The 23,396-nt window shown below is 36.2% G+C and overlaps 1 protein-coding gene and 2 long non-coding RNA genes across 3 annotated transcripts; all 3 read left to right on the top strand.

Moving 5' to 3' along the window:
- Positions 1–1,803: 1,803 nt before the first annotated feature.
- Positions 1,804–4,025, top strand: LOC147534739 (uncharacterized). Its single transcript, XR_015227177.1, has 3 exons — positions 1,804–1,895; positions 2,491–2,568; positions 3,987–4,025. It is a non-coding gene; the product is annotated as an uncharacterized LOC147534739 (long non-coding RNA).
- A 1,014-nt stretch (positions 4,026–5,039) lies between these two features.
- LOC147534738 (uncharacterized) lies at positions 5,040–10,481 on the top strand. The gene is made up of 3 exons (XR_015227176.1): positions 5,040–8,093; positions 8,689–8,766; positions 10,183–10,481. It is a non-coding gene; the product is annotated as an uncharacterized LOC147534738 (long non-coding RNA).
- Positions 10,482–17,611: 7,130 nt separating this feature from the next.
- LOC147534737 (abscisic acid receptor PYL9-like) lies at positions 17,612–20,118 on the top strand. The gene is made up of 3 exons (XM_086647599.1): positions 17,612–17,726; positions 18,424–18,639; positions 19,574–20,118. The coding sequence occupies exons 1-3, from the start codon at positions 17,628–17,630 to the stop codon at positions 19,814–19,816; spliced, it is 558 nt and encodes a 185-aa protein (XP_086503725.1). The 5' UTR covers positions 17,612–17,627; the 3' UTR covers positions 19,817–20,118.
- The last annotated feature ends 3,278 nt before the right edge of the window (positions 20,119–23,396 follow it).

Genomic DNA, 23,396 nt, shown 5'->3' with positions numbered 1-23,396 from the left:
AACGGCAATTTTGACTTGAATTTATTATAGATATCTTCATTCTTTATTTTCTTATTTTATCGAATCAACGTTATTTCTTATATTATTGAGAACGATATTTTCTGAGGATGTGGGATCAACGGCAACTTATACTTATAGATAGATTATGGAGGTTTTCATTCTTTATTTTATTATATTATGGACAACGGTATTTTCTTATATTATCGAGAATGGTATTTTCTTTGAGGATATGGGATCAACGAGAACTTATTTTTATATATAGATTATAGAGGTCTTCATTTTTCTTTATCTCTTCATATGAAGGATAGTTATTGTTATTGAATATCCTTAAGTTCTGTGGTTATGTAGAAGAATTTGGAATATGAAGGATTGGATCTAGTTTGTTTATAGAGTTTAGCCAGCTTGGTTTTTGTTAGATGCAGTGAGTTTGTGACTTCAGAAATGATATAGTTTTTCTCAAGATCAGAGTTGGTAGATAGAACTGAGCAAAAGAATAGAAGAGGTTGGTTAGTTGTCTTCTTAGCATATAGTCAGATTTATAACATCGCAGTCGCTGGTGAAAATGGGATCGACAGATTACTTATCAAGGGTTCATTGCATTATCTAGTGAATTATTAGATTTCTCATATTTTAGTGTGGACTACTTTGGATAAGAGTTCGAGAGTTGTTTTGAATGATGGAGTTATTTACAGGGCTGCCAGATTGAATTTTATATCCATTTTTCGACAGGTGTTTTAAGAAAATAGGCTATTCAGATATTAGAGTATATGTAATATGCCTTTTTGTTCGAACCAACAGAGTATTGTGGCGCAAGTATTTTCATGTGCCAGTGTTTTCTCACAACAACACCAACACTCGGTTTATTCTCATCAGATTGATGTCATTTGAGTTTTTGTTTGGTAGCTTGTGTTTGTCATCATTTGCAAGTTTGAGTTGTAGATCTTTTTGGTTCAGATTGGTAGAAGGGACAATGGAGTTTTGTTGATCATCGACAAAGTCTCTTCAGTGCTACGGAGAACTCTCTTCCTAGCAGAGTGTCGTGATGGAATAGTTCATGAGATTCCTACTTCGGTGAGTATCACTAAGAATATCGGAAACCTTTCAAATTCACAGGTTACAGAAGTCTGATTTAGTATAGGAACTGGTTGTTCTTTTAATTCGAGTTTTGTGGCAGATGTGTTGACATTGAATTGTTGTTTCAATTCTACTCTATTCGAATTTCGAGGACGAAATTCCAATTAAGGGGGGTAGTATTGTAGCGCCCTGACCTTTGAGTCGGAGAATCGGACGAGTTGGATCGTCGAACAAAGCTAGCAATTTTCAATAGTTGGTTTCGAGTATATATTTCAGTTGATTCAGACGACCCATTGGATATATCTCGAGAAATAATAGATTTTGACTAGTCACATGTAAAGATCGGACGTTGTTTGGCTATTGTTATGTATTCGTTAGTTTTCTTTGTGATCCGGTTAGTATCATATATAATTTTTCATGGTTGGTTGTGGGAGGAAAAGGAAATAAAAGGTTAAATTAAGGTTCATAAGATAATTAGTGAAGGTTGAATTAAAGAGATATTAATATAGTGGGACTTTCTTGTGAAGTAAGTATAAATGGAGGACTTAAAATAGATTAAATATCATGGCCACTTCAGTTAACGACATGTGGCACCCAATTTCCTTACTTTCCAACGCCACCCCATTTCATGCTCACACGTGACAATCAATTGCCACCCATAACCCCACCTGCCTAGTTCTCATTTTCACTCCTTTCCCCAAATCCATTAACAAACTTCACAGAAGGTCGTAATAATTGGGAATTAGGGCTTCGAGGGATAGAAACTTCATTCGTCAATTAAATTGCATTCGACCGTCCGAATTCAATGAAACTTGTTCCAGGTAATTCCATTCGACTCGTTCTACATATTTAGCGGTTTCGAATTTTCAATTTCGTCCGTATTTGGTGGTTATATGATAGTTATTACGATAGCTGTATAGTTGGGTCTAATTTCTTTTGGGTTCATGATTTGGAGCAGTTATTCTTTAGTTTCTTCGAATGATTTATGTTCAGGATCATGTCTAGAATATTATGGACTATTTTGGGGTGTCTATATATAGACGGGTTGCTGCCGAATTATTTTACGGTTCGAATTTCGTATTTGGGCTAGTTTTGGGAATGAATTGGAATAGAAATGGTTACCCGAACTTTGTCATATTTCACATAAATTGACAGTTTGAGTTATAGATTTATATTACTGGGCTTGTTATATGGTTTGTCAGCTCATGAAGACTCGGAAATATAAAATAGAGTTCATGGTTTGTTGCTTGGTTCATAAGGTGTATCAGTTGTTCGATGGAACGTCTCAGTGATCTCTTTAGTGCCGATGGGACATTCCTAGTATAGTTTCATTCATTTTATGCATTCTTGCTTTGCAAGAGGAGTCTTGACAGTTATGTAACTGTCAAATGATCGTTTTGTCCTTTTATATTCCAGTGAGACTACTATACTGCTACAGGGAGCTCGAGGAGAGGTGGAGCTTAGTCAAAGACACTGTTGGAAGCGCAAGGAGAGGTAGGATCCTCTGAATCTTACTTGGAGCACGGGTATTCCCCGTTTCACCATTATATATATATATAGTCGTTTTTCTTCTTTTTATAGTTCTCTAGTTCAATTTATGATATGATATGTATGTATGTGGTGTACTCTATGTTATGGATGTTTCTCTTTTCAAAACAAATTGGTTTTTCTGAAAAATAATCACATGGAGGCGGAATCGCTTGATCTGTGTGATCGTTTTGTGTGAATTGTAAACACGTGGTGGCGGAATCGCTTGAGCTGCGTGTATAACATGGAGGCGGAATCGCTTGATCTGTGTTATGTGTAATGGTTGTTTTCCGACGGGCATTGGTTGGTCCCCTTGTTTATTTTATGTTATGGATTAGCCATGAATTATGTCAAGGGTTACACTCGGTGCGTGGCCAGCCGTTTGGTAACGACCATTCTAGTTTACCCGGAATGGGGTCCGGAGAGGATGGGAGTTGGGGTATTCCGACCCTTGGAGTGATTAGGGGACTGACCCAATGCCATGCTTGTTTATTTATTCTGCTAAACCACTGGTGTGTGTGTGGTTTGAATTCTGTTGTGAATGATACTTACAATGTTTTCACCGAAATGAAAGAGGGTGTTTACCCGAGTTTTCTTAATAAGAAAATACTAATTCCCTGAAAGTGGACACTTGTAAAAGCTTGGCTTTAAACAGGGTTTACCCTACCTTGAGACATGAGAACGCTCTTCTCCTTTGGGTTGATGGGACCTTTAGGAGGGCTCTGTTCTTGTAGCTTTGGGAGCCTATCAGATCATTTAATACTATTATAGGTTCATGCATATGTTTGGGTATTCTTCGAATGGTCAATGAGTTACCTTGCGAGGAAGCGTCAGATCTGGCCGGAGATAGGACGCGCCTCAAGATGAGATAATTGTATCGCCGTGGGTATATGGCTCTGCTACACGACGATGCTCTTATAGTCGTCTGGGTAAGTCATGACATATTCTAAGCGTATCATTGTTTGGGTGAGATTTACTATTTGATGCGTATCGAGATCACAAGCCAGCCCGATGGGCGATGATGACGAAGGGAGAGTTACGGAAGCTCTTACCGGGGTATTACGTGGATCCATGTGTACACTGCAGTAGTCAAACGTTCGATAAGGCGCCGCCTGCCTACGCACTAACAAAGGCCGAACGGTTCTTCCTAGCCGAATAGTAGGTGACCCCGACTGAGGGCGTATTCAGTCGTGATCTTGGTAAGCTAGAAGAATTATCTTGCTATATTGCTCTGCTTCTTGTGCATAATGATATCTCTGTGTATATACATATCACTTATAACTATTGATATATCAAACTGTTGATGTGTGTGGTGCGGGTAGGATGTCTAGGTATCCTACTAAGCTGACCTTCGGGTTATCTCATTCCTATTTGTTGTTGTTCAGTTGCAGGTATTGGTGACCCGGAGTGACCTAGTTTACTTCGACGGTTCACATTATGTATGATTGTAATTTCTATTATATTTTCAACATAATCACAACGTAATATTATATATGTATCATCTAGAATAGTTAGGATCGTTCTCTCACTTGTTTGCGATTGTACACATGTAAATAGTATGCACATTATCACTTTTTATTTGATTCTATTGTTATTTAGAAGTTTGTGAGATATGTATGAATGTTTGACAGGTTTTTCAGGTTTGATATGTTCAATTTATAGAAGAGGCTCTGTCCAAATTCAGTCTTTTCTGTGAACTATTTATAAACATGAATTCAAGTTGTTTTTCTCTTTATGAAAACTATTTTGGGTTACATATGTTCCGAGCATATTTTCAAAAGGTTTAAACTATATTTAATTTTCCGCTGTGTTTGTTCTTGATTTGTAACCCGTAATGAGAGTTTTGGCTTGGGTTTATATTTGAAACTGGTTTGAGTTAGTATTAGACCGAGTTTCTTTTATAAACTGCCGGGCAAACCGTGATTCGGAACACGGGGCGTCACAGTTGGTATCAGAGCATGAGTACGTGCATTGGGCCGACTGGCATCAGAATATACTTCTGTGCTATAATGGGTGAGGTAACTAAAAACACCAAGGCTTGATAAATTCGTAAAAGCTTAAAGATAAAATATGAAAAGATAATAATATTGTTGATTTTATTTTGTTTTATTTGAGATTTTAAGATTTTGATTTTATCTTTGCTGACTTTTATGTGCTCAGCACATCTGAGTCAGGCCTACGTGAAGGTCCCACTCAGATATCATAATGTGAGGAAGGTTCCTTTAACGGTAGGTCACTTACATTGTGATTTTGTTATGCGAGCACATTGCCTGCAGAAGATAGGGATGACGATCAACCGAGCATTATTGAGGTACGAATTGCATTCATATTAGGCTTAGGTTCATATCATTGGTTGGTTGAGGATGGACTTCTGTGACTTCGAGTTACTCGGAAAAGGGAACATTTGGTGGTCGGTTGACGTTGGTTGATCTTTCCTTGATTGTTGTGCAAGGTGGTATACGAGGACGATCAAGGGTTGATAAGAGGTTTTAGTATAAAGTTTTGGGCAGGCGTCATATTGATGTTGTGAAAGTATCAAAGACAAAAGTGCCTGAGGAAGTTAAGTGTAGTTGACTTTTGACAGTATACAAGTTCATAAAGATCGACATCGAGAAATGTTAAGAAATTTACAAGATGAACATGGATATATCGGTTCATTTAGGACAAGGATAGTGAACTAGTAAGCTAATATTCATAGAAGGACAATTTGGAAATCTGCAACGACTCAGGGAAACCGAAGCAAGAAATGGTGTTAACGACCAGGTGTCCAGCGACAATAACCTAGAGCATCAAAGTCAAGAAATAATATGCGCGGACAACTTATCTGATATGGATGAATTTGTGGTAAAATTTTGTGAGCCTAAGTCACTCGAGCAGGTGATTCTCATATGAAGACATTGCCAGGAGTAATTAACCTAGGTGAATCGGTAATACGAGAAATGCTATCGAGTAATGAAGAAGCTATAAATTGAACCACTAGAGAAGTATTGTGGTCATAATGGTGCGACCACAACGCTACGAAGGATTCACCAGATGGTAGTTCGTCACCTGAAAATAATAGATGTGTTGGTCTTCAGATTTATAGATGTGGCACAAATGTCAGTTATGTCGGGGTTTTTATTCAGTTGTCAGAGTATTATCAGTGATAAGGATAGCTGTCTAAGTTCAGTTGTTATCTGGTACATCTTTTCATTCAGTTGTACTATACGAGATGGTATTCTCAAGTTATATGTTGACTGCACGATATTGAGTTCGATTTTTCTAAATGATATATATTTTTCATATAAGACTATTATGGTTTTCATCGACAACATTCAGCTTATTTAGAGATTGAGGAATTATGGCTAGCATGTTATTGTTGTACTGTTAAGGCTAATGCGTAGGGTTGAATTATATTGGTTCAACGAGATACTCTGATATTGGAGGTTATATTGTTTGAGACTGTGTTTGTTATTAGAAGTATGTGGGGTTCTCAGGTTATTGTAGAATGATTCCCGAGGGTTGGTTTCTTTATGACTTGTATAGATATTATACGGCCTTCTATTTTCTTTTATCGTCTTATAGACAACAATCATATGTTTCTCAGATTATGATGTCAACGGCAATTTTGACTTGAATTTATTATAGATATCTTCATTCTTTATTTTCTTATTTTATCGAATCAACGTTATTTCTTATATTATTGAGAACGATATTTTCTGAGGATGTGGGATCAACGGCAACTTATACTTATAGATAGATTATGGAGGTTTTCATTCTTTATTTTATTATATTATGGACAACGGTATTTTCTTATATTATCGAGAATGGTATTTTCTTTGAGGATATGGGATCAACGAGAACTTATTTTTATATATAGATTATAGAGGTCTTCATTTTTCTTTATCTCTTCATATGAAGGATAGTTATTGTTATTGAATATCCTTAAGTTCTGTGGTTATGTAGAAGAATTTGGAATATGAAGGATTGGATCTAGTTTGTTTATAGAGTTTAGCCAGCTTGGTTTTTGTTAGATGCAGTGAGTTTGTGACTTCAGAAATGATATAGTTTTTCTCAAGATCAGAGTTGGTAGATAGAACTGAGCAAAAGAATAGAAGAGGTTGGTTAGTTGTCTTCTTAGCATATAGTCAGATTTATAACATCGCAGTCGCTGGTGAAAATGGGATCGACAGATTACTTATCAAGGGTTCATTGCATTATCTAGTGAATTATTAGATTTCTCATATTTTAGTGTGGACTACTTTGGATAAGAGTTCGAGAGTTGTTTTGAATGATGGAGTTATTTACAGGGCTGCCAGATTGAATTTTATATCCATTTTTCGACAGGTGTTTTAAGAAAATAGGCTATTCAGATATTAGAGTATATGTAATATGCCTTTTTGTTCGAACCAACAGAGTATTGTGGCGCAAGTATTTTCATGTGCCAGTGTTTTCTCACAACAACACCAACACTCGGTTTATTCTCATCAGATTGATGTCATTTGAGTTTTTGTTTGGTAGCTTGTGTTTGTCATCATTTGCAAGTTTGAGTTGTAGATCTTTTTGGTTCAGATTGGTAGAAGGGACAATGGAGTTTTGTTGATCATCGACAAAGTCTCTTCAGTGCTACGGAGAACTCTCTTCCTAGCAGAGTGTCGTGATGGAATAGTTCATGAGATTCCTACTTCGGTGAGTATCACTAAGAATATCGGAAACCTTTCAAATTCACAGGTTACAGAAGTCTGATTTAGTATAGGAACTGGTTGTTCTTTTAATTCGAGTTTTGTGGCAGATGTGTTGACATTGAATTGTTGTTTCAATTCTACTCTATTCGAATTTCGAGGACGAAATTCCAATTAAGGGGGGTAGTATTGTAGCGCCCTGACCTTTGAGTCGGAGAATCGGACGAGTTGGATCGTCGAACAAAGCTAGCAATTTTCAATAGTTGGTTTCGAGTATATATTTCAGTTGATTCAGACGACCCATTGGATATATCTCGAGAAATAATAGATTTTGACTAGTCACATGTAAAGATCGGACGTTGTTTGGCTATTGTTATGTATTCGTTAGTTTTCTTTGTGATCCGGTTAGTATCATATATAATTTTTCATGGTTGGTTGTGGGAGGAAAAGGAAATAAAAGGTTAAATTAAGGTTCATAAGATAATTAGTGAAGGTTGAATTAAAGAGATATTAATATAGTGGGACTTTCTTGTGAAGTAAGTATAAATGGAGGACTTAAAATAGATTAAATATCATGGCCACTTCAGTTAACGACATGTGGCACCCAATTTCCTTACTTTCCAACGCCACCCCATTTCATGCTCACACGTGACAATCAATTGCCACCCATAACCCCACCTGCCTAGTTCTCATTTTCACTCCTTTCCCCAAATCCATTAACAAACTTCACAGAAGGTCGTAATAATTGGGAATTAGGGCTTCGAGGGATAGAAACTTCATTCGTCAATTAAATTGCATTCGACCGTCCGAATTCAATGAAACTTGTTCCAGGTAATTCCATTCGACTCGTTCTACATATTTAGCGGTTTCGAATTTTCAATTTCGTCCGTATTTGGTGGTTATATGATAGTTATTACGATAGCTGTATAGTTGGGTCTAATTTCTTTTGGGTTCATGATTTGGAGCAGTTATTCTTTAGTTTCTTCGAATGATTTATGTTCAGGATCATGTCTAGAATATTATGGACTATTTTGGGGTGTCTATATATAGACGGGTTGCTGCCGAATTATTTTACGGTTCGAATTTCGTATTTGGGCTAGTTTTGGGAATGAATTGGAATAGAAATGGTTACCCGAACTTTGTCATATTTCACATAAATTGACAGTTTGAGTTATAGATTTATATTACTGGGCTTGTTATATGGTTTGTCAGCTCATGAAGACTCGGAAATATAAAATAGAGTTCATGGTTTGTTGCTTGGTTCATAAGGTGTATCAGTTGTTCGATGGAACGTCTCAGTGATCTCTTTAGTGCCGATGGGACATTCCTAGTATAGTTTCATTCATTTTATGCATTCTTGCTTTGCAAGAGGAGTCTTGACAGTTATGTAACTGTCAAATGATCGTTTTGTCCTTTTATATTCCAGTGAGACTACTATACTGCTACAGGGAGCTCGAGGAGAGGTGGAGCTTAGTCAAAGACACTGTTGGAAGCGCAAGGAGAGGTAGGATCCTCTGAATCTTACTTGGAGCACGGGTATTCCCCGTTTCACCATTATATATATATAGTCGTTTTTCTTCTTTTTATAGTTCTCTAGTTCAATTTATGATATGATATGTATGTATGTGGTGTACTCTATGTTATGGATGTTTCTCTTTTCAAAACAAATTGGTTTTTCTGAAAAATAATCACATGGAGGCGGAATCGCTTGATCTGTGTGATCGTTTTGTGTGAATTGTAAACACGTGGTGGCGGAATCGCTTGAGCTGCGTGTATAACATGGAGGCGGAATCGCTTGATCTGTGTTATGTGTAATGGTTGTTTTCCGACGGGCATTGGTTGGTCCCCTTGTTTATTTTATGTTATGGATTAGCCATGAATTATGTCAAGGGTTACACTCGGTGCGTGGCCAGCCGTTTGGTAACGACCATTCTAGTTTACCCGGAATGGGGTCCGGAGAGGATGGGAGTTGGGGTATTCCGACCCTTGGAGTGATTAGGGGACTGACCCAATGCCATGCTTGTTTATTTATTCTGCTAAACCACTGGTGTGTGTGTGGTTTGAATTCTGTTGTGAATGATACTTACAATGTTTTCACCGAAATGAAAGAGGGTGTTTACCCGAGTTTTCTTAATAAGAAAATACTAATTCCCTGAAAGTGGACACTTGTAAAAGCTTGGCTTTAAACAGGGTTTACCCTACCTTGAGACATGAGAACGCTCTTCTCCTTTGGGTTGATGGGACCTTTAGGAGGGCTCTGTTCTTGTAGCTTTGGGAGCCTATCAGATCATTTAATACTATTATAGGTTCATGCATATGTTTGGGTATTCTTCGAATGGTCAATGAGTTACCTTGCGAGGAAGCGTCAGATCTGGCCGGAGATAGGACGCGCCTCAAGATGAGATAATTGTATCGCCGTGGGTATATGGCTCTGCTACACGACGATGCTCTTATAGTCGTCTGGGTAAGTCATGACATATTCTAAGCGTATCATTGTTTGGGTGAGATTTACTATTTGATGCGTATCGAGATCACAAGCCAGCCCGATGGGCGATGATGACGAAGGGAGAGTTACGGAAGCTCTTACCGGGGTATTACGTGGATCCATGTGTACACTGCAGTAGTCAAACGTTCGATAAGGCGCCGCCTGCCTACGCACTAACAAAGGCCGAACGGTTCTTCCTAGCCGAATAGTAGGTGACCCCGACTGAGGGCGTATTCAGTCGTGATCTTGGTAAGCTAGAAGAATTATCTTGCTATATTGCTCTGCTTCTTGTGCATAATGATATCTCTGTGTATATACATATCACTTATAACTATTGATATATCAAACTGTTGATGTGTGTGGTGCGGGTAGGATGTCTAGGTATCCTACTAAGCTGACCTTCGGGTTATCTCATTCCTATTTGTTGTTGTTCAGTTGCAGGTATTGGTGACCCGGAGTGACATAGTTTACTTCGACGGTTCACATTATGTATGATTGTAATTTCTATTATATTTTCAACATAATCACAACGTTAATATTATATATGTATCATCTAGAATAGTTAGGATCGTTCTCTCACTTGTTTGCGATTGTACACATGTAAATAGTATGCACATTATCACTTTTTATTTGATTCTATTGTTATTTAGAAGTTTGTGAGATATGTATGAATGTTTGACAGGTTTTTCAGGTTTGATATGTTCAATTTATAGAAGAGACTCTGTCCAAATTCAGTCTTTTCTGTGAACTATTTATAAACATGAATTCAAGTTGTTTTTCTCTTTATGAAAACTATTTTGGGTTACATATGTTCCGAGCATATTTTCAAAAGGTTTAAACTATATTTAATTTTCCGCTGTGTTTGTTCTTGATTTGTAACCCGTAATGAGAGTTTTGGCTTGGGTTTATATTTGAAACTGGTTTGAGTTAGTATTAGACCGAGTTTCTTTTATAAACTGCCGGGCAAACCGTGATTCGGAACACGGGGCGTCACAATGTGATTTCAAAGATTTTGTGAAAGATTGTTTGTACACTTACTATTTCTCATTTTATTTTCTTTTAAGGTCTTTCTATTAAAAATTACTCCATTTTCTGTAGAGTTATTTCCCAAATAGCCCCCAACTTTGTGACCAGCTTCCTGCCTAGTCCCCTATTTTAACAAAAATATCCATATAGTTCCCTTTTTCAGTTACAGTATAACACCTTTATAATACCGTTATCTAGTCCTCACCTTCTCTCCTCCATCTCATCATCTCTCTCTGCCACCTCACCTTCTCGCCAGTTCATCGTCTTCTCCGGCGAGTGTCGTCGGCCGACCAATTTTCTGACCGGCGACCTTCAAACATAAATATATATATATATATATATATATATATATTTCTCTCTTCCTCTCTCTCTCTCTCTCTAACACCATGGCGAAGGGAGACCTTCGCCGGAGTGTCAGAAAGATTTTTTTTTTTTATGTTTGAATCGCCGGCTGGAAAATTGGTCGACCGGCGACACTCGCCGGAGAAGACGATGAAGTGCCGAGAAGGTGAGGTAGCAGAGAGAGATGATGAGATGGAGGAGAGAAGGTGATGACTAGATAACGGTGGTATAACAGTAACTGAAAAAGGGGGTCATATAGGTATTTTTGCTAAAGTAGTGGGCTAGGCAGGAAGCTGGTCACAAAGTTGGGAGTCATTTGTGAAATAACTCTAATTTTAAAGGGGCTTCTTAGCATCTTTGTTTCTCACAATTCTCTTCTAGAATTTGCCTTGAGGGGGATGCCTGTAACACTCTGAAGCGACGCCTTGAAAACTACGTGATCTTGATTGTGATACTTGATCTGTAATGCTTGCCTCATTTATTAATTGTTGGTGTAAATCGAGTTAAGTTGTTTTCATATAATAGGTATTATTCTATGGTTTTAGCGTTTGGAAGGTTTTAAATGTTCGTTCACACGGCAGCTTATCTATTTATTTCATCATTTATTATGGGGAATTTAACGATACCCCCTCATCCTTAATGTCTAATCAGCGATATCTCTTTTTTAATCGGATATTAACGAAACCCCCTTTTTTTGCACTTAGAAGTACAAAATACCCTTATCCTTATTGTTTTATCTATCTTTTTTCTTCAATCTCTTATACTTCTTCGATGTTATGTTCACCAACGTATTTTCATTTATCATACCTTTTTTTCTCTCATCCATTTTTTTCTAATTTACCAACAATATTTGTCGAAAATTTATCACAACAATTCGAAATAAAAATCGTATAAGTGTAACCGATTTGACAGTGGCCTCTTGATATTTGTTGTTCTTTCTGTTAATTATAACTCGTATATATTAAAAAAAATACAAATGGAAATTGAAATTATGAATTGAACGAAAAATAAAAAAAGTTAAAATGAAATACTAATTGAACTTGCAAATGAGATTGAAAAATTCTTAGAAATACCGAAATTAGAGTATTAGAAATACCGAAAAAGAAAATATACTAAGTGCAGGGACATTTTCGTACTTTTAAGTGTAAAAAAAGGGAGTTTCACTAATATTCAATAAAAAAAAAAGTATCGCTAATTAGATATTAGGGATAAAAGGGTATCGCTGAATTCCCGTTATGTATCTATGACATTATCTGAAATTGTGAAATATTATGTAACAATTCTTAGATAACTAATTTTGTAATAATTTTCGACGCAAATTCTCAAAAGATCCTCATTTACAACCAATAGGTCTTTTGCCCCCTAATTCATCTCATTTACGACCAAAAGATATTTTAGTCCCTAAACTAATGACTTGTTCTTGAGCCGTCATGTAGTTTTTTCTCATTCTAAACTAACCTATTATCTATTATCTGGCACTTTCTCACTTTCTCTCGTCTCTATTTTCTTATTGTTTTGAAATGTAGCGGTAACTCGAGTGTTTGACAGAAGAAAACACAACTAAATTTTACTACAGATTAGAATCAAAATCGTTAATCGTTGTTAAACTTTAACAAAAATAGAATTATCTAGTTGATGCAATAATGGTGTATAAAGATAATGATAGTGGATTGATTGAGCTTTGGTACTTCATTTACATAATATTCTATGATGAAAAGTATAGCATATATTTTAGAAAAAAGAAAACAATAAAGAATGGAAAAGTGAATTCTACTCAGTATAATAGGACAAGTTATCCATCCCTGGAAAAGGCTAAAGCACATGCCCTTGCAACAAGGATGGATTTTGAAATCAAAGTGAAACATATAATTAGTGGAACTTCTTGTTTTCTTCTTTTTCTTTTAATGGATTCCAGCAGATTTTTGAGGAGGGTATGGACCATATAAATTTTCAAGTAGACATGCTATTGGCGTGAACTCTATAACTCTCTCAGTGTAAAGAAAAAAAACAGATAAGTTGAATTCAATGAACGTAGATTGTAGTCGACTTCCAAAAAAAAATTGTTCTCGCCATACAAATTAGAGGTGCCTATATGGATTTCAGGAACATCTTTAGAATTTAGGAAGTTCTAAAGGTGCCTTCCGTTCCCACTATACGGGCCGTCTTTTTTGCAGAAGGCGCCTCTCAAGCACCATTGACCTTAACCCAACTTCTTGGTCTCTGATGTTCTAGGAGCACCACCTCTTTATTGTTTGTTTTTCTCCACCCAGTATTCTTGAAGATGAAGATGGTGAAGTGGAAAAAAAGTTCTTCTTCTTCTCATTCTTAACATCCTCTAGGTCCCGGGTTCGAGACACGAATATTGTATATATTACCCTTTCTATTGAAACTTTGTTACTCGTTTCTTGTTCTACTTTTCTTCTTATCAGCTTTCGGCATTGACTTCATTTCTTTATCAACTTCACCTTCTTCATCATCTTCTTCATCTATACCTTCATGTTCATCCTCATCTTCTTCATCTTACTCTCTCCTTCACTCGTATTACTACTTTCTCTCTCCTGCCATACATTAGTTTTCTCTTTCTCTTGGGTGACATACATACAACACAAGGCAACCACTGTTTTTCTCCAGCCACATTCTTCACTGAGACAAGTAGTGTAGCGCCCCAAATCCCAAATCTCAAGCTAACCGTCTTGAAATCGAAGATTTGAGACCTTCAAACTGGATCCACGAGCAACACCTATCATGAGTGCACAATCAATACCTGAAAAACAAAATAGCTGGGTTAAAACCCAACCGCAGTAGATTTCCTCAAACCTAAGTCTCGGGTAGGCAAGCTCAATCCCCAATCAAGGAAGCATTGCATTCATATTCATTATTGGCATTATCTGAAATTTAACGGTGAATACTAACATAATATATCAGATTTATCCAATCCTCCTCGAAACAATAATTTATGTCCTTTGCTTAATTATTAGGTTTTCCGGTTCTCGTATTTTAATCTAATACTAACCCTGATAATACAACGATCTTTTTTTTTTTTCAGCAGATAGAAAATATCATGCCTTTAACTAAGGTAAACCTTTATAGCCACAAACTTGACATGTACGTCGACAAACACATTATGTCGAAAGACACAATCATCAAACTCTCGTTCAGGTATCTCAGACCAATACACAACAAACATTGCCTCTTATCAAGAATTACAAACAAGCTCACCAAACAATTCAAGTCAACAACACATGACAAGTCAGAAGCGATGATGCTCATAGTAGATCCTCACGTGCATCGCAATCTCAAACAAGCAAATAAAAATAATAATTAACAAACATAGACTCACCACTAGAAGTACCTAGGAGATACATTGCCTAAAGAACAGAAACCATGTGAATTATCTCAATAAATTCGTCCATCGGAGACTGTTCTGACACCTTGTACGAAAAAAATTGTACCTCTTCACTCGGAACTCGGATTAACAAACCGTTTGAACTACTAAAAAGTAGACGAACATACCTCTACAACCATATAAGAATCACACTTAGATTCATTATATATCTACACCAGATTCAATTTTAATATAAACCGACGTGCAGTAGACACTGTTCTGACACCTTGTACGAAAACTATCGTAACTCTTCACTCGGAACTCGTATTAACAAACCGTTTGAACTACTAGAAAGTAGACAAAGAGACCTTTCCAACCATATAAAAATCACACTTAGATTCGTTATATATCTGCACCAGATTCAATTTTAATGTAAACCGACGTGCAGTAGACACTGTTCTGACACCTTGTACGAAAACTATCGTAACTCTTCACTCGGAACTCGGATTAATGAACCGTTTGAACTACTAGAAAGTAGACAAACAGACCTTTCCAAACATATAAGAATCACACCGAGATTCTTCATATATCATCACCAGATGTAAGTTGAATTTAGACCGAAATACTGTCCTGTCTATATGTTTTATGAAATTCTAGATAAAACTAATCTGTAAGCCATTTAATCATTATTTCATGTGATTAACAATACTATACCTATCATGGAATAAATTGAAAGAGCCTACAAAAAAATTAGGAGATAGGAAATCTACCTCTTTTCGCCTTAGATGACTTTAAGACCACAACCATGGCTTGTTCTCTCACTAGAGAACTCTATTTCCATCACTTTTCTTCTTTATTCCTCCTTCCTTCACTAAGGAGCGGCTGCACCCTCTTTCTTTTCTATAGGGTTTCCTCAAAAGTGAAGAGAAATAGGGTTTTTAAACCCACTAGTATTTCATCTAAACAAAACTGACCTAGACTTTTATTATTTCCACCCAATTTGGTATGTCAAGAAAATAGTGGTGTTACAAGTAGAAAGAAATTTCTTTCTCCCTCATACTCCCTAAGTTACACCAACAAGACAGGTTCTCATCACTTCTCTCTGTCCGGACTGACTACCCAGAGTAGTCACTTGTTGACCAATCAACTTGACCTAATCACCATAACCCGTAGAGACTGTGATCTGACCACTCTACGAGTCGTGCCACATTCTGACTACCCCTCCGACAGTTGTATCTCTTGTTCCACTATGTGTATTTTTTTATTTTCGATCCAAGGTTACTGATTAGATCGTCGGAGCCTCTTTAGCAGGTATTGCAGTCACCTTTAATCCATTTTTTCTTGAAAGTCGAACCGGAGAACGTTAACATTGTTGACGCCCATAAAACCAGTATGATCCCAGCCTGGCGTCAGGTCAATAATCTGACTACTTTGACTTTCTGACATCACGATTTCAGTCCCTCACACCTCCCCAAAGTATGATTCCTCTGCTTCTTCCTCAACATATAATTTCTGGTTAATTTAGGTGTGCATTACATTCAATTTTTGAATGTGATTCTAAGCAATCATGTTTCATTTCTTCACGCCCTTAATATGGCTAACATTTTTGTTAGTTTAGCCTAAACAAGAAATTATCAAATACAGGGGTCGAAAAAGTGAAGCTGTCACATTGTGGGACCAAATACGAAGTAAACAGAAATTCTTGGTTTCAAAAGATATATATCAACAGAAACAAACCATCAAAACGGAAACGAGTCGTTCACGAAAATGACAAAAAAAGTTCTTCGTCACATGATAAAGATGAATGTTTCGCTAACCGACAAATCAACCCATGGCATATCCGTTAATGTACAATAAATTGAGGTCAATTTAATTTCTTCAACGTGAGAGTGGGATTCAGAGCTTTTTAAACCGTATCTATACATGGACCTCACACGTACATTTCATACGTGTAAGCAGGTGATTGAACTACTCCCTTCTACTAGGCAGCTGGTATTTAGAGAGCTGTTAAGGTTACTTGGAGAGCTAAATTAATCCGCTTTTTAGAATTTCTATTTAAATAATAAATTATACTAGACTAAAATTATATGACGAGTTGGTTGTGCATCTATTCCGAAAACACAGAGATCACAGATTTAATTTACGGTGATATCCTTAAAGGTCTTCATATCACTTTAAGACTAACTACTCTTCAAATCTATGTCAAAAGAAAAAACAAATTAATATTTAGAAATTAATGCAGGACAAGATTGAAAATTTTAAAGCGTAAAATATTTAACGCCAAGTATCATCCATCGGAAATTGGTGCCATAGCGTCGACGTTATTAATATCTTTTTTATTTGTATCCCCGATTTTTCCTATCTCTCATGAATATTCTCTCTTCACTCAATCCATCTATGGCTTCCTCGTATGCTTCTTCCTCCTTTCGGGTTTCCAAACGAAAGCATCTGTTCGTGTACAATTCTAGTCGAATGGCACCATCTTCGTCTGTAATTTTCATAAAAAAGATCCCGCGTTTGGAAACCCAAGACACCGTCTATGTCTGAGTCTGAGGCAATAGAAGTTTACTTTGTCTAGAAAAAGTGATTGGAGGAGAGACAGGGAGAGTGATAAGGGGACAGAGCGAGAAATGAGTTTCGCATTAGATAAGACCAAAGAAGATTATCATAGAGATGACGAGTTTCATCAAGAAGATCACAAAAGATGATACGAGAAATGGTGGAGATAGTGACTGACCCCTTTGTAGGAGTTTACGGGGTTGAATTTTTAAACATTTAAAAGGAGTTCCCTAATTGTAAATAATAAATAAATTGGGACATTAGCTAAAATATGTAAATACCAAAAGGAGAGCTCTCTACAACTACAAGTATAAAGACCTGCGTATAGCACTTAGGAGCACTGTAAATACCAGCAGTCCTATTATACTAATGAAAAATGCAAACAAAGCAAAAGACAGAGACATCTCCTTCCTCTCTTTTATCATAGAGAGAGAGAGAGAGAAAGCAAATTCTAGAGAGAGAAAGCGAGTTCTAGAGCGACAGATTCTCATGAAATAATTATCTGTTAAATTACTCGTGGTTTCTAGTTCTTTTTTCAGAGTGATTGATAGAATTACTAGAAGTTTGTGTTAAAGATTTGAGAGAGAGAGAAGAATTTGAAGCCATGAACATCAATGAAAGTAACAGGATGGAGATTGAGTATATATCAAGACATCATAAACATGAAGTTAGAGAGAATCAGTGTAGTTCTGTACTTGTTATGCCCATCAAAGCTCCTACTCAATTAGTAAGTTTAATTTTTTTGCATTTCTCTATCAATTTAACTTATCTGCCAATTTTATGGTTCCGTGAACAATTTTGGATTCAGATTTGTGATTTTAATCAAAATTTTGTTTCCAAATTTGATTTTTAACCGCGATTTTTAAGCAGATCTGTGTAGTTCATATCGATTTTCAGTGATTTCTGTTTGATGCAATGATTTTCGCAGAATCCAGTTTACTCGATTTACTCGAGTTCATATATTCATAGTTTCTCGAATTTTGAAGTTTTGTGTTCTTTTACGGAAGCTAGGAAAGAGACAGGTTAGGTTTGTTGAAGATATGGATAACTCGGGCGCGATTTTGAACAATTTTTGTGGTTTTCATGTGGATTTTGATCTCAAAAGGCATGTGAATTTTGCTCCAGGTTTTCAAGTATTTAGCAGCTCTTAATGTGATAGCATTTCTTCTCATTTGGCCAAATTACAGGACTTGAAATCTTGAAATTCCTCTTTTAGAAAGTTAGAATTCCAGTCAAGGGAAGAATTATCAACAATTTTAACCCAAAAAACTGTTAAAGAATTGGTGATTTTAAGTGGTGTCTTTGCTTTAAAAGCATGTTTTCTGAGTAGACCTAATTACACTGGATTTGTGCTTTTAAGATCATCACTAACTTGAATTGAACTGTATTTTTATTGGACTTATGAGTTGGTTGTGTTGAATTAGGTATGGTCTTTGGTAAGGAGATTTGATCAACCACAAAGGTACAAACCCTTTGTTAGTAGGTGTGTCTTCGAAGGGGACCTCAAAATTGGAAGTGTTAGAAAAGTAAATGTGAAATCTGGGCTTCCTGCTACAACTAGCACCGAAAGGTTGGAGCTTCTCGACGAAGAAGAACATATTCTCGGTATTAGAATTGTTGGCGGAGATCACAGATTGAAGGTCTAAAATTCTACCCACCTTACTTTTATCATTATTTTAATGCACCATATCTCTCCTTTTTCTCTAGTTTACTCTTAGCACGAGCTTAACCCTTTTTTAGTTGTCATGTTTATTGTGTTTAATACTTTCTTGAAATCTTTGAACTTTGATACCAAAATGGTTAAATATGATTGTAACAGACCTTGTTGCTGAAGTCGAAATCACTCTAGAATTGATGGTTGAACTACAATGTTTGACTTTCTTCGCTTTGCCTTTACTAAATCAAACTTGTTTGTTTGTACTAAAAGTCTTCTAAAAGTTGATTAGTGTTTACACTTGAAATGAAGTAAGAACCGCATTAAGTCGTTGCCCATGTTGAACTTTGTGAGAGTTAGACACATTCCAATAGTTAACATGAGTGCGACTTAATAAATTTTCCGATCGATAAATGAAGGTAGTTACTAAGATGTCCAAACTAGTTCATCTTAGTGCAAATTTGAGGCTCATGATCAACATTGATGTTTGAAATGGTTTAGCCTTAGTTTACAAATCTTGGTTTTATATGTCTTAACTTGGTTTTATAATTTAGGGATAATAAATTAATAATCTTTCATTTGAAAGTTGTTTGGTAAAAAAATGCTTCTCTAAGAAGATTACAAGAAACGGAGTCAAGAGATGCTTTAAAGCTACTTTATTTCAAAGTTGATTATCAAAAGTTAGAAATACTTGAGAAAAGTAATTCAAATCATATCAAACCAAGCCATAGAGAGGAAAGTGTTGGCCTAATAGATTTCTATGTTGACAATTCTATTTTATTTTTCGATGATATTGGTCTTCTCTCGAGTACTTAAAAATAATACTTCAGCCCCATATTGTATTATACATTTATACGCTAATCTTTACATCACAAGAAGTGTTGGAAACTTTCTTTAATTGTTTCTCCTCTACTTCGCAGAACTATTCTTCAATAATGACCTTACACCCGGAAACCATCGACGGGAAAGCTGCAACAATGGTGATTGAGTCATTTGTGGTTGATATACCCGAAGGAAACACGAAGGATGAGACTTGCTACTTTGTTCAGACCATGATCAACTGCAATCTAAAATCATTATCAGATGTTTCGGAACGACTAGCCGAACAAGATCGGTCGGAACACATAGAGCCCATTAACCAAATCCAAGTAGGTGGATATTGAGGTTCTGACTGCCATGGATGAAGAGCTTTGGAGGCGTTTCAGGAGGGGGAACTGGTAGCAGCTGTGCTTCTTTCTTCTGGTTAAACCTCTCTCTCTCTTTACTTTCTGCTTTCAACTGTCTTAAGTAGTTGCAGGTTCCATCCCTTATCAGTAAATATTTTTGAAACAGAAAACAAAAAGGATGAGGAGGAAACCTTGAGAATATTTATCTGTGAATTTGTTTGATCTTCGGATTGGAGTTTCATGTATTGTAAATATCTTTGTTGGGAATAGTTGGTGTCTATACATGAGCACTTTTAAAACTTGATTTTTATGCTTTTAGCTTTTCATGACAATTTTTATGACCATCATTTTCATACAGTATTTTTTTTCCCCTGTTTAAACCAACCATTGACTTTTGTCAAATTTAGTCTTTTCCTATCACTACTTTCAAGTTTTGGTCATAAAGATTTAATGGGTCGGTGTTACAAGTTTTGCGAACATACAAACCAATACGAACTCTTGTTGTTATACATTCTCGAATGTACAAATTAGTTGGTCTCTATTTGTTTTTACACTTGGACTGTGTAGCAAAATTTTGGGGTTTTTTAACCTTTCTTAAGACTTCAAAGGTTTGTGAATTAATTGGGTTACAATTATTATGACTTCGCAAATTATTGGAAAATATAGGATCTAAAACTTATTGAAATTCTTACCTTATTGAGATGGTTGAGTCAATTGAGTTTTGTAGATATAAATATCTCGAACTACCAATACCTAAATCGGCTAACTTACCCATACAAGCAAAGTTGGAAAAGGTCTTCATATGTGGTTGATTGAGTGTTTTCTCTGTCACTATAAGGTGGGGTCATTCCTATCCACAATGTGGGTGGGAAACAGGACGGGCCGGTCTTGCACGGGCCAGCCGGTGTGGTACTTCCTTACATGACACGGGCTGGATAACAAATGAAATTGTACTAGGCGAGATCGGTCCAGACTTGTGATAAGAACTTCTTGACCATACCTCGCCGGAGCCCAGTAGTTTGGTTTTAGGCTCGATAATAGTTGTTGGAATAGAATACACGGACCAAGTAGACTACAATGTCTACGGCATATATGGATAGGGTCGAGTAGCAAACTCTTATCTCGTTTACCAGTCATAACTTATATTAGTAATCTTGTCTAAAAAGTGATATCATCTCATTACAAAACTCCCAACAATAGTAATGTCTATCGTCTCACTGACAAAGGAGTATATAAAAATTTTCAACTACTATGTCTATATTTGCAAATTATAAGATAACTACAAATCACATCCTTAAATTTTAGAACATAATAAAGAGAATATTCCCATTAATGTAATACCTAACATTAATGTTTCATATATCTTCAATAAAACAAAACAAAAATGAAAAGGGAAAGATAAGGAAAAAAGAAAAAGGAAAGCTAAGAACCACAACTCTAATTTAAGTTCCAACAAAAAAAGCCTTCCATTTTGGACCCATCATGTCTTCCACTACTCAAACTTTATTGCTTTGTATGGTACCTCTAAGTTCCACCATGACCTACTTACACCATATATATTGGTTCACAGTATTTAACCCATTTTATGTACAAGCATCTGCACAAGAAGGATAATCTTTTTTTTTTGGGGGGGTGAGAGAACCATAGGTTCTGATAAAGTAAACACTAGAGGCACAATATCCCGAATCGATAAAGTTTGTTTAAGACTGTGATTCATAGCAACTACTTGCAAAGAAACTCATTCATCCGTTATCAAACACAACCGAAAGAAACGCTCAAAGAAGCACCACCAACTAAAGGGCAAAAAGAAGCAGGACTCAATATTAAACATAGTATTAATTTTTACAAATCACACATTTCAGATTTGCCCAAATATTGGCCTTGACAGTTTGACCAAACCTAGAGAAAAGCTTGAAATTTGTTTTCGTCAAGGACAAAAATGAATAGTTTGCTTGTTGAGTGTCTGCATTTTAGTAGAAGGCGAAGTTTGAAACTTAAGTCTAGACCATTGATTTGCTCGGACCAAATAGGGTCCATTTTAGAATTTGGACCCCCCATAAGGCTATCTTGGTTGCAGGTGGATCGTCTGTACAATAGAAACTCGGATCATCTTCCACCTTTGACAATAAACAAGATTATGGGCCGATACCACGTCCATTTTCATCAAATAGATCAATCCAAACTAATAATCCCAACAAATATGTTGCAAACTTTGAAGCTTATTTTTTTTACTCGCAAAATAAACAACTTGTGTTTACTTCAGTACCTAAAAGTCAAGTCTTTTTATCAATATTTTGTGAACACAACTTTGTTTTCGTGTTTTTTGAAGTGCTTTTGAGTTTTGTAAAATAGAAAGTTATTATTCATGTGGTATCCTTCTTCTTGCTTGAACTTTTCAGAGCACATGTTGATGAAGTTGATGTCTACTATTTTTTCTACTCCACAAAGATTTAGTGTGGGTATCCACAAAAGCCTATATCAATTAATAACAAAAGTATCTATCAACTTTACTTTTACTTTTTATATTCTAAAGAACAAAACTAGATTCCTTCACCACTCTTATCATCCAATTTTATTTCCTAATTATGGTGGATGAATCAAAACTCTATTGAGATATTATCTTGTCTAGGTTAGAGGTAGAGTTTTCAACATACTTGTATATATTCATCTAATGGTGGAAAATTATGACAAGAATGAGCATTCGCTCCAAGTCAAGAGGCTTCATACTTTTTTCTTCTTATCATAGAGTAGACTATAATAGAATACTGCACATTTGCTTAGTGAGAAATTTTAAAGGCGGGGAAGACTTCGTGTTACCGTACACGTAATTGACTCGGTCAATTGATCAAGAACAAGCGATTTCGTTTTAATTTCAGACATTTCTTCTTCGATATTTAGAAGTATGGAAAAATACGTACTTGCCTATTTTACTATCATTTTTGAATAGAAGGTGTTCCATCCAGGGAGCGCCCATAAATTCGAAAGTTTATAGACTTATAGTTAGCTAATCCTAGAGGGCGCCCAGAAATTTGCTATGCCCAAACAGAAACTGCACATGTACCCTTGGAAATTCTAGAGAGGCTTCCAGCTTGGCTTTAGGCGCCCGTATTGGCCACACTTGGGAGCCCTTATACCATGTGACTTCTTAAAGCTTGTGTTTAAGGAAACAAACCTTAGCAGTTATCGATATTTGTCCTGATTTAACACCGAGACCTAGGTCTAACCGATACAAAGTTTTTGTTTCTGGTAAACGCTCCATAGTCCTGCAAAAATGCATCAACACTTACTAAGCTTGAGCATTTTTTGAAGCTATATTTTTTTGAGCTCCAAGACACTCTCCCTGTGTACGTCAAAAGTTTTAAATGTTTTTTTGTTGCTTGTATGTACGTGATAAGTAGGTTGCATTTTTGTGTTCTTGGGTATCTTCTATTTTTCTGTAAACTTCTCATGATATTTTCTTTGCTTTAAATTTCTCACCACGATAAACTTCTACGTCTAGTTTTACCTTTCAAAATATTATTCCTCTCCTAAACGAGAGCTCTAGAGACGGTAGAGTACCAAGAGGAATTTTAAATGG

Source organism: Eschscholzia californica, unplaced genomic scaffold (genome assembly GCF_041429995.1).
Source record: "Eschscholzia californica isolate CP2 unplaced genomic scaffold, dmEscCali1.0.p SCAF_6, whole genome shotgun sequence".
Lineage (NCBI taxonomy): Eukaryota > Viridiplantae > Streptophyta > Magnoliopsida > Ranunculales > Papaveraceae > Eschscholzia > Eschscholzia californica.
This window is presented reverse-complemented; position numbering and strand designations above follow the sequence as displayed.

Excerpts from the sequence above, each read along its gene's own strand:
- LOC147534737 (XM_086647599.1), top strand. The coding sequence starts at position 17,628 with ATGGAGATTGAGTATATATCAAGACATCATAAACATGAAGTTAGAGAG. Across the intron at positions 17,727-18,423 it reads TCAAAGCTCCTACTCAATTA|GTATGGTCTTTGGTAAGGAG; the intron begins GTAAGTTTAATT and ends GTGTTGAATTAG. Across the intron at positions 18,640-19,573 it reads GCGGAGATCACAGATTGAAG|AACTATTCTTCAATAATGAC; the intron begins GTCTAAAATTCT and ends TCTACTTCGCAG.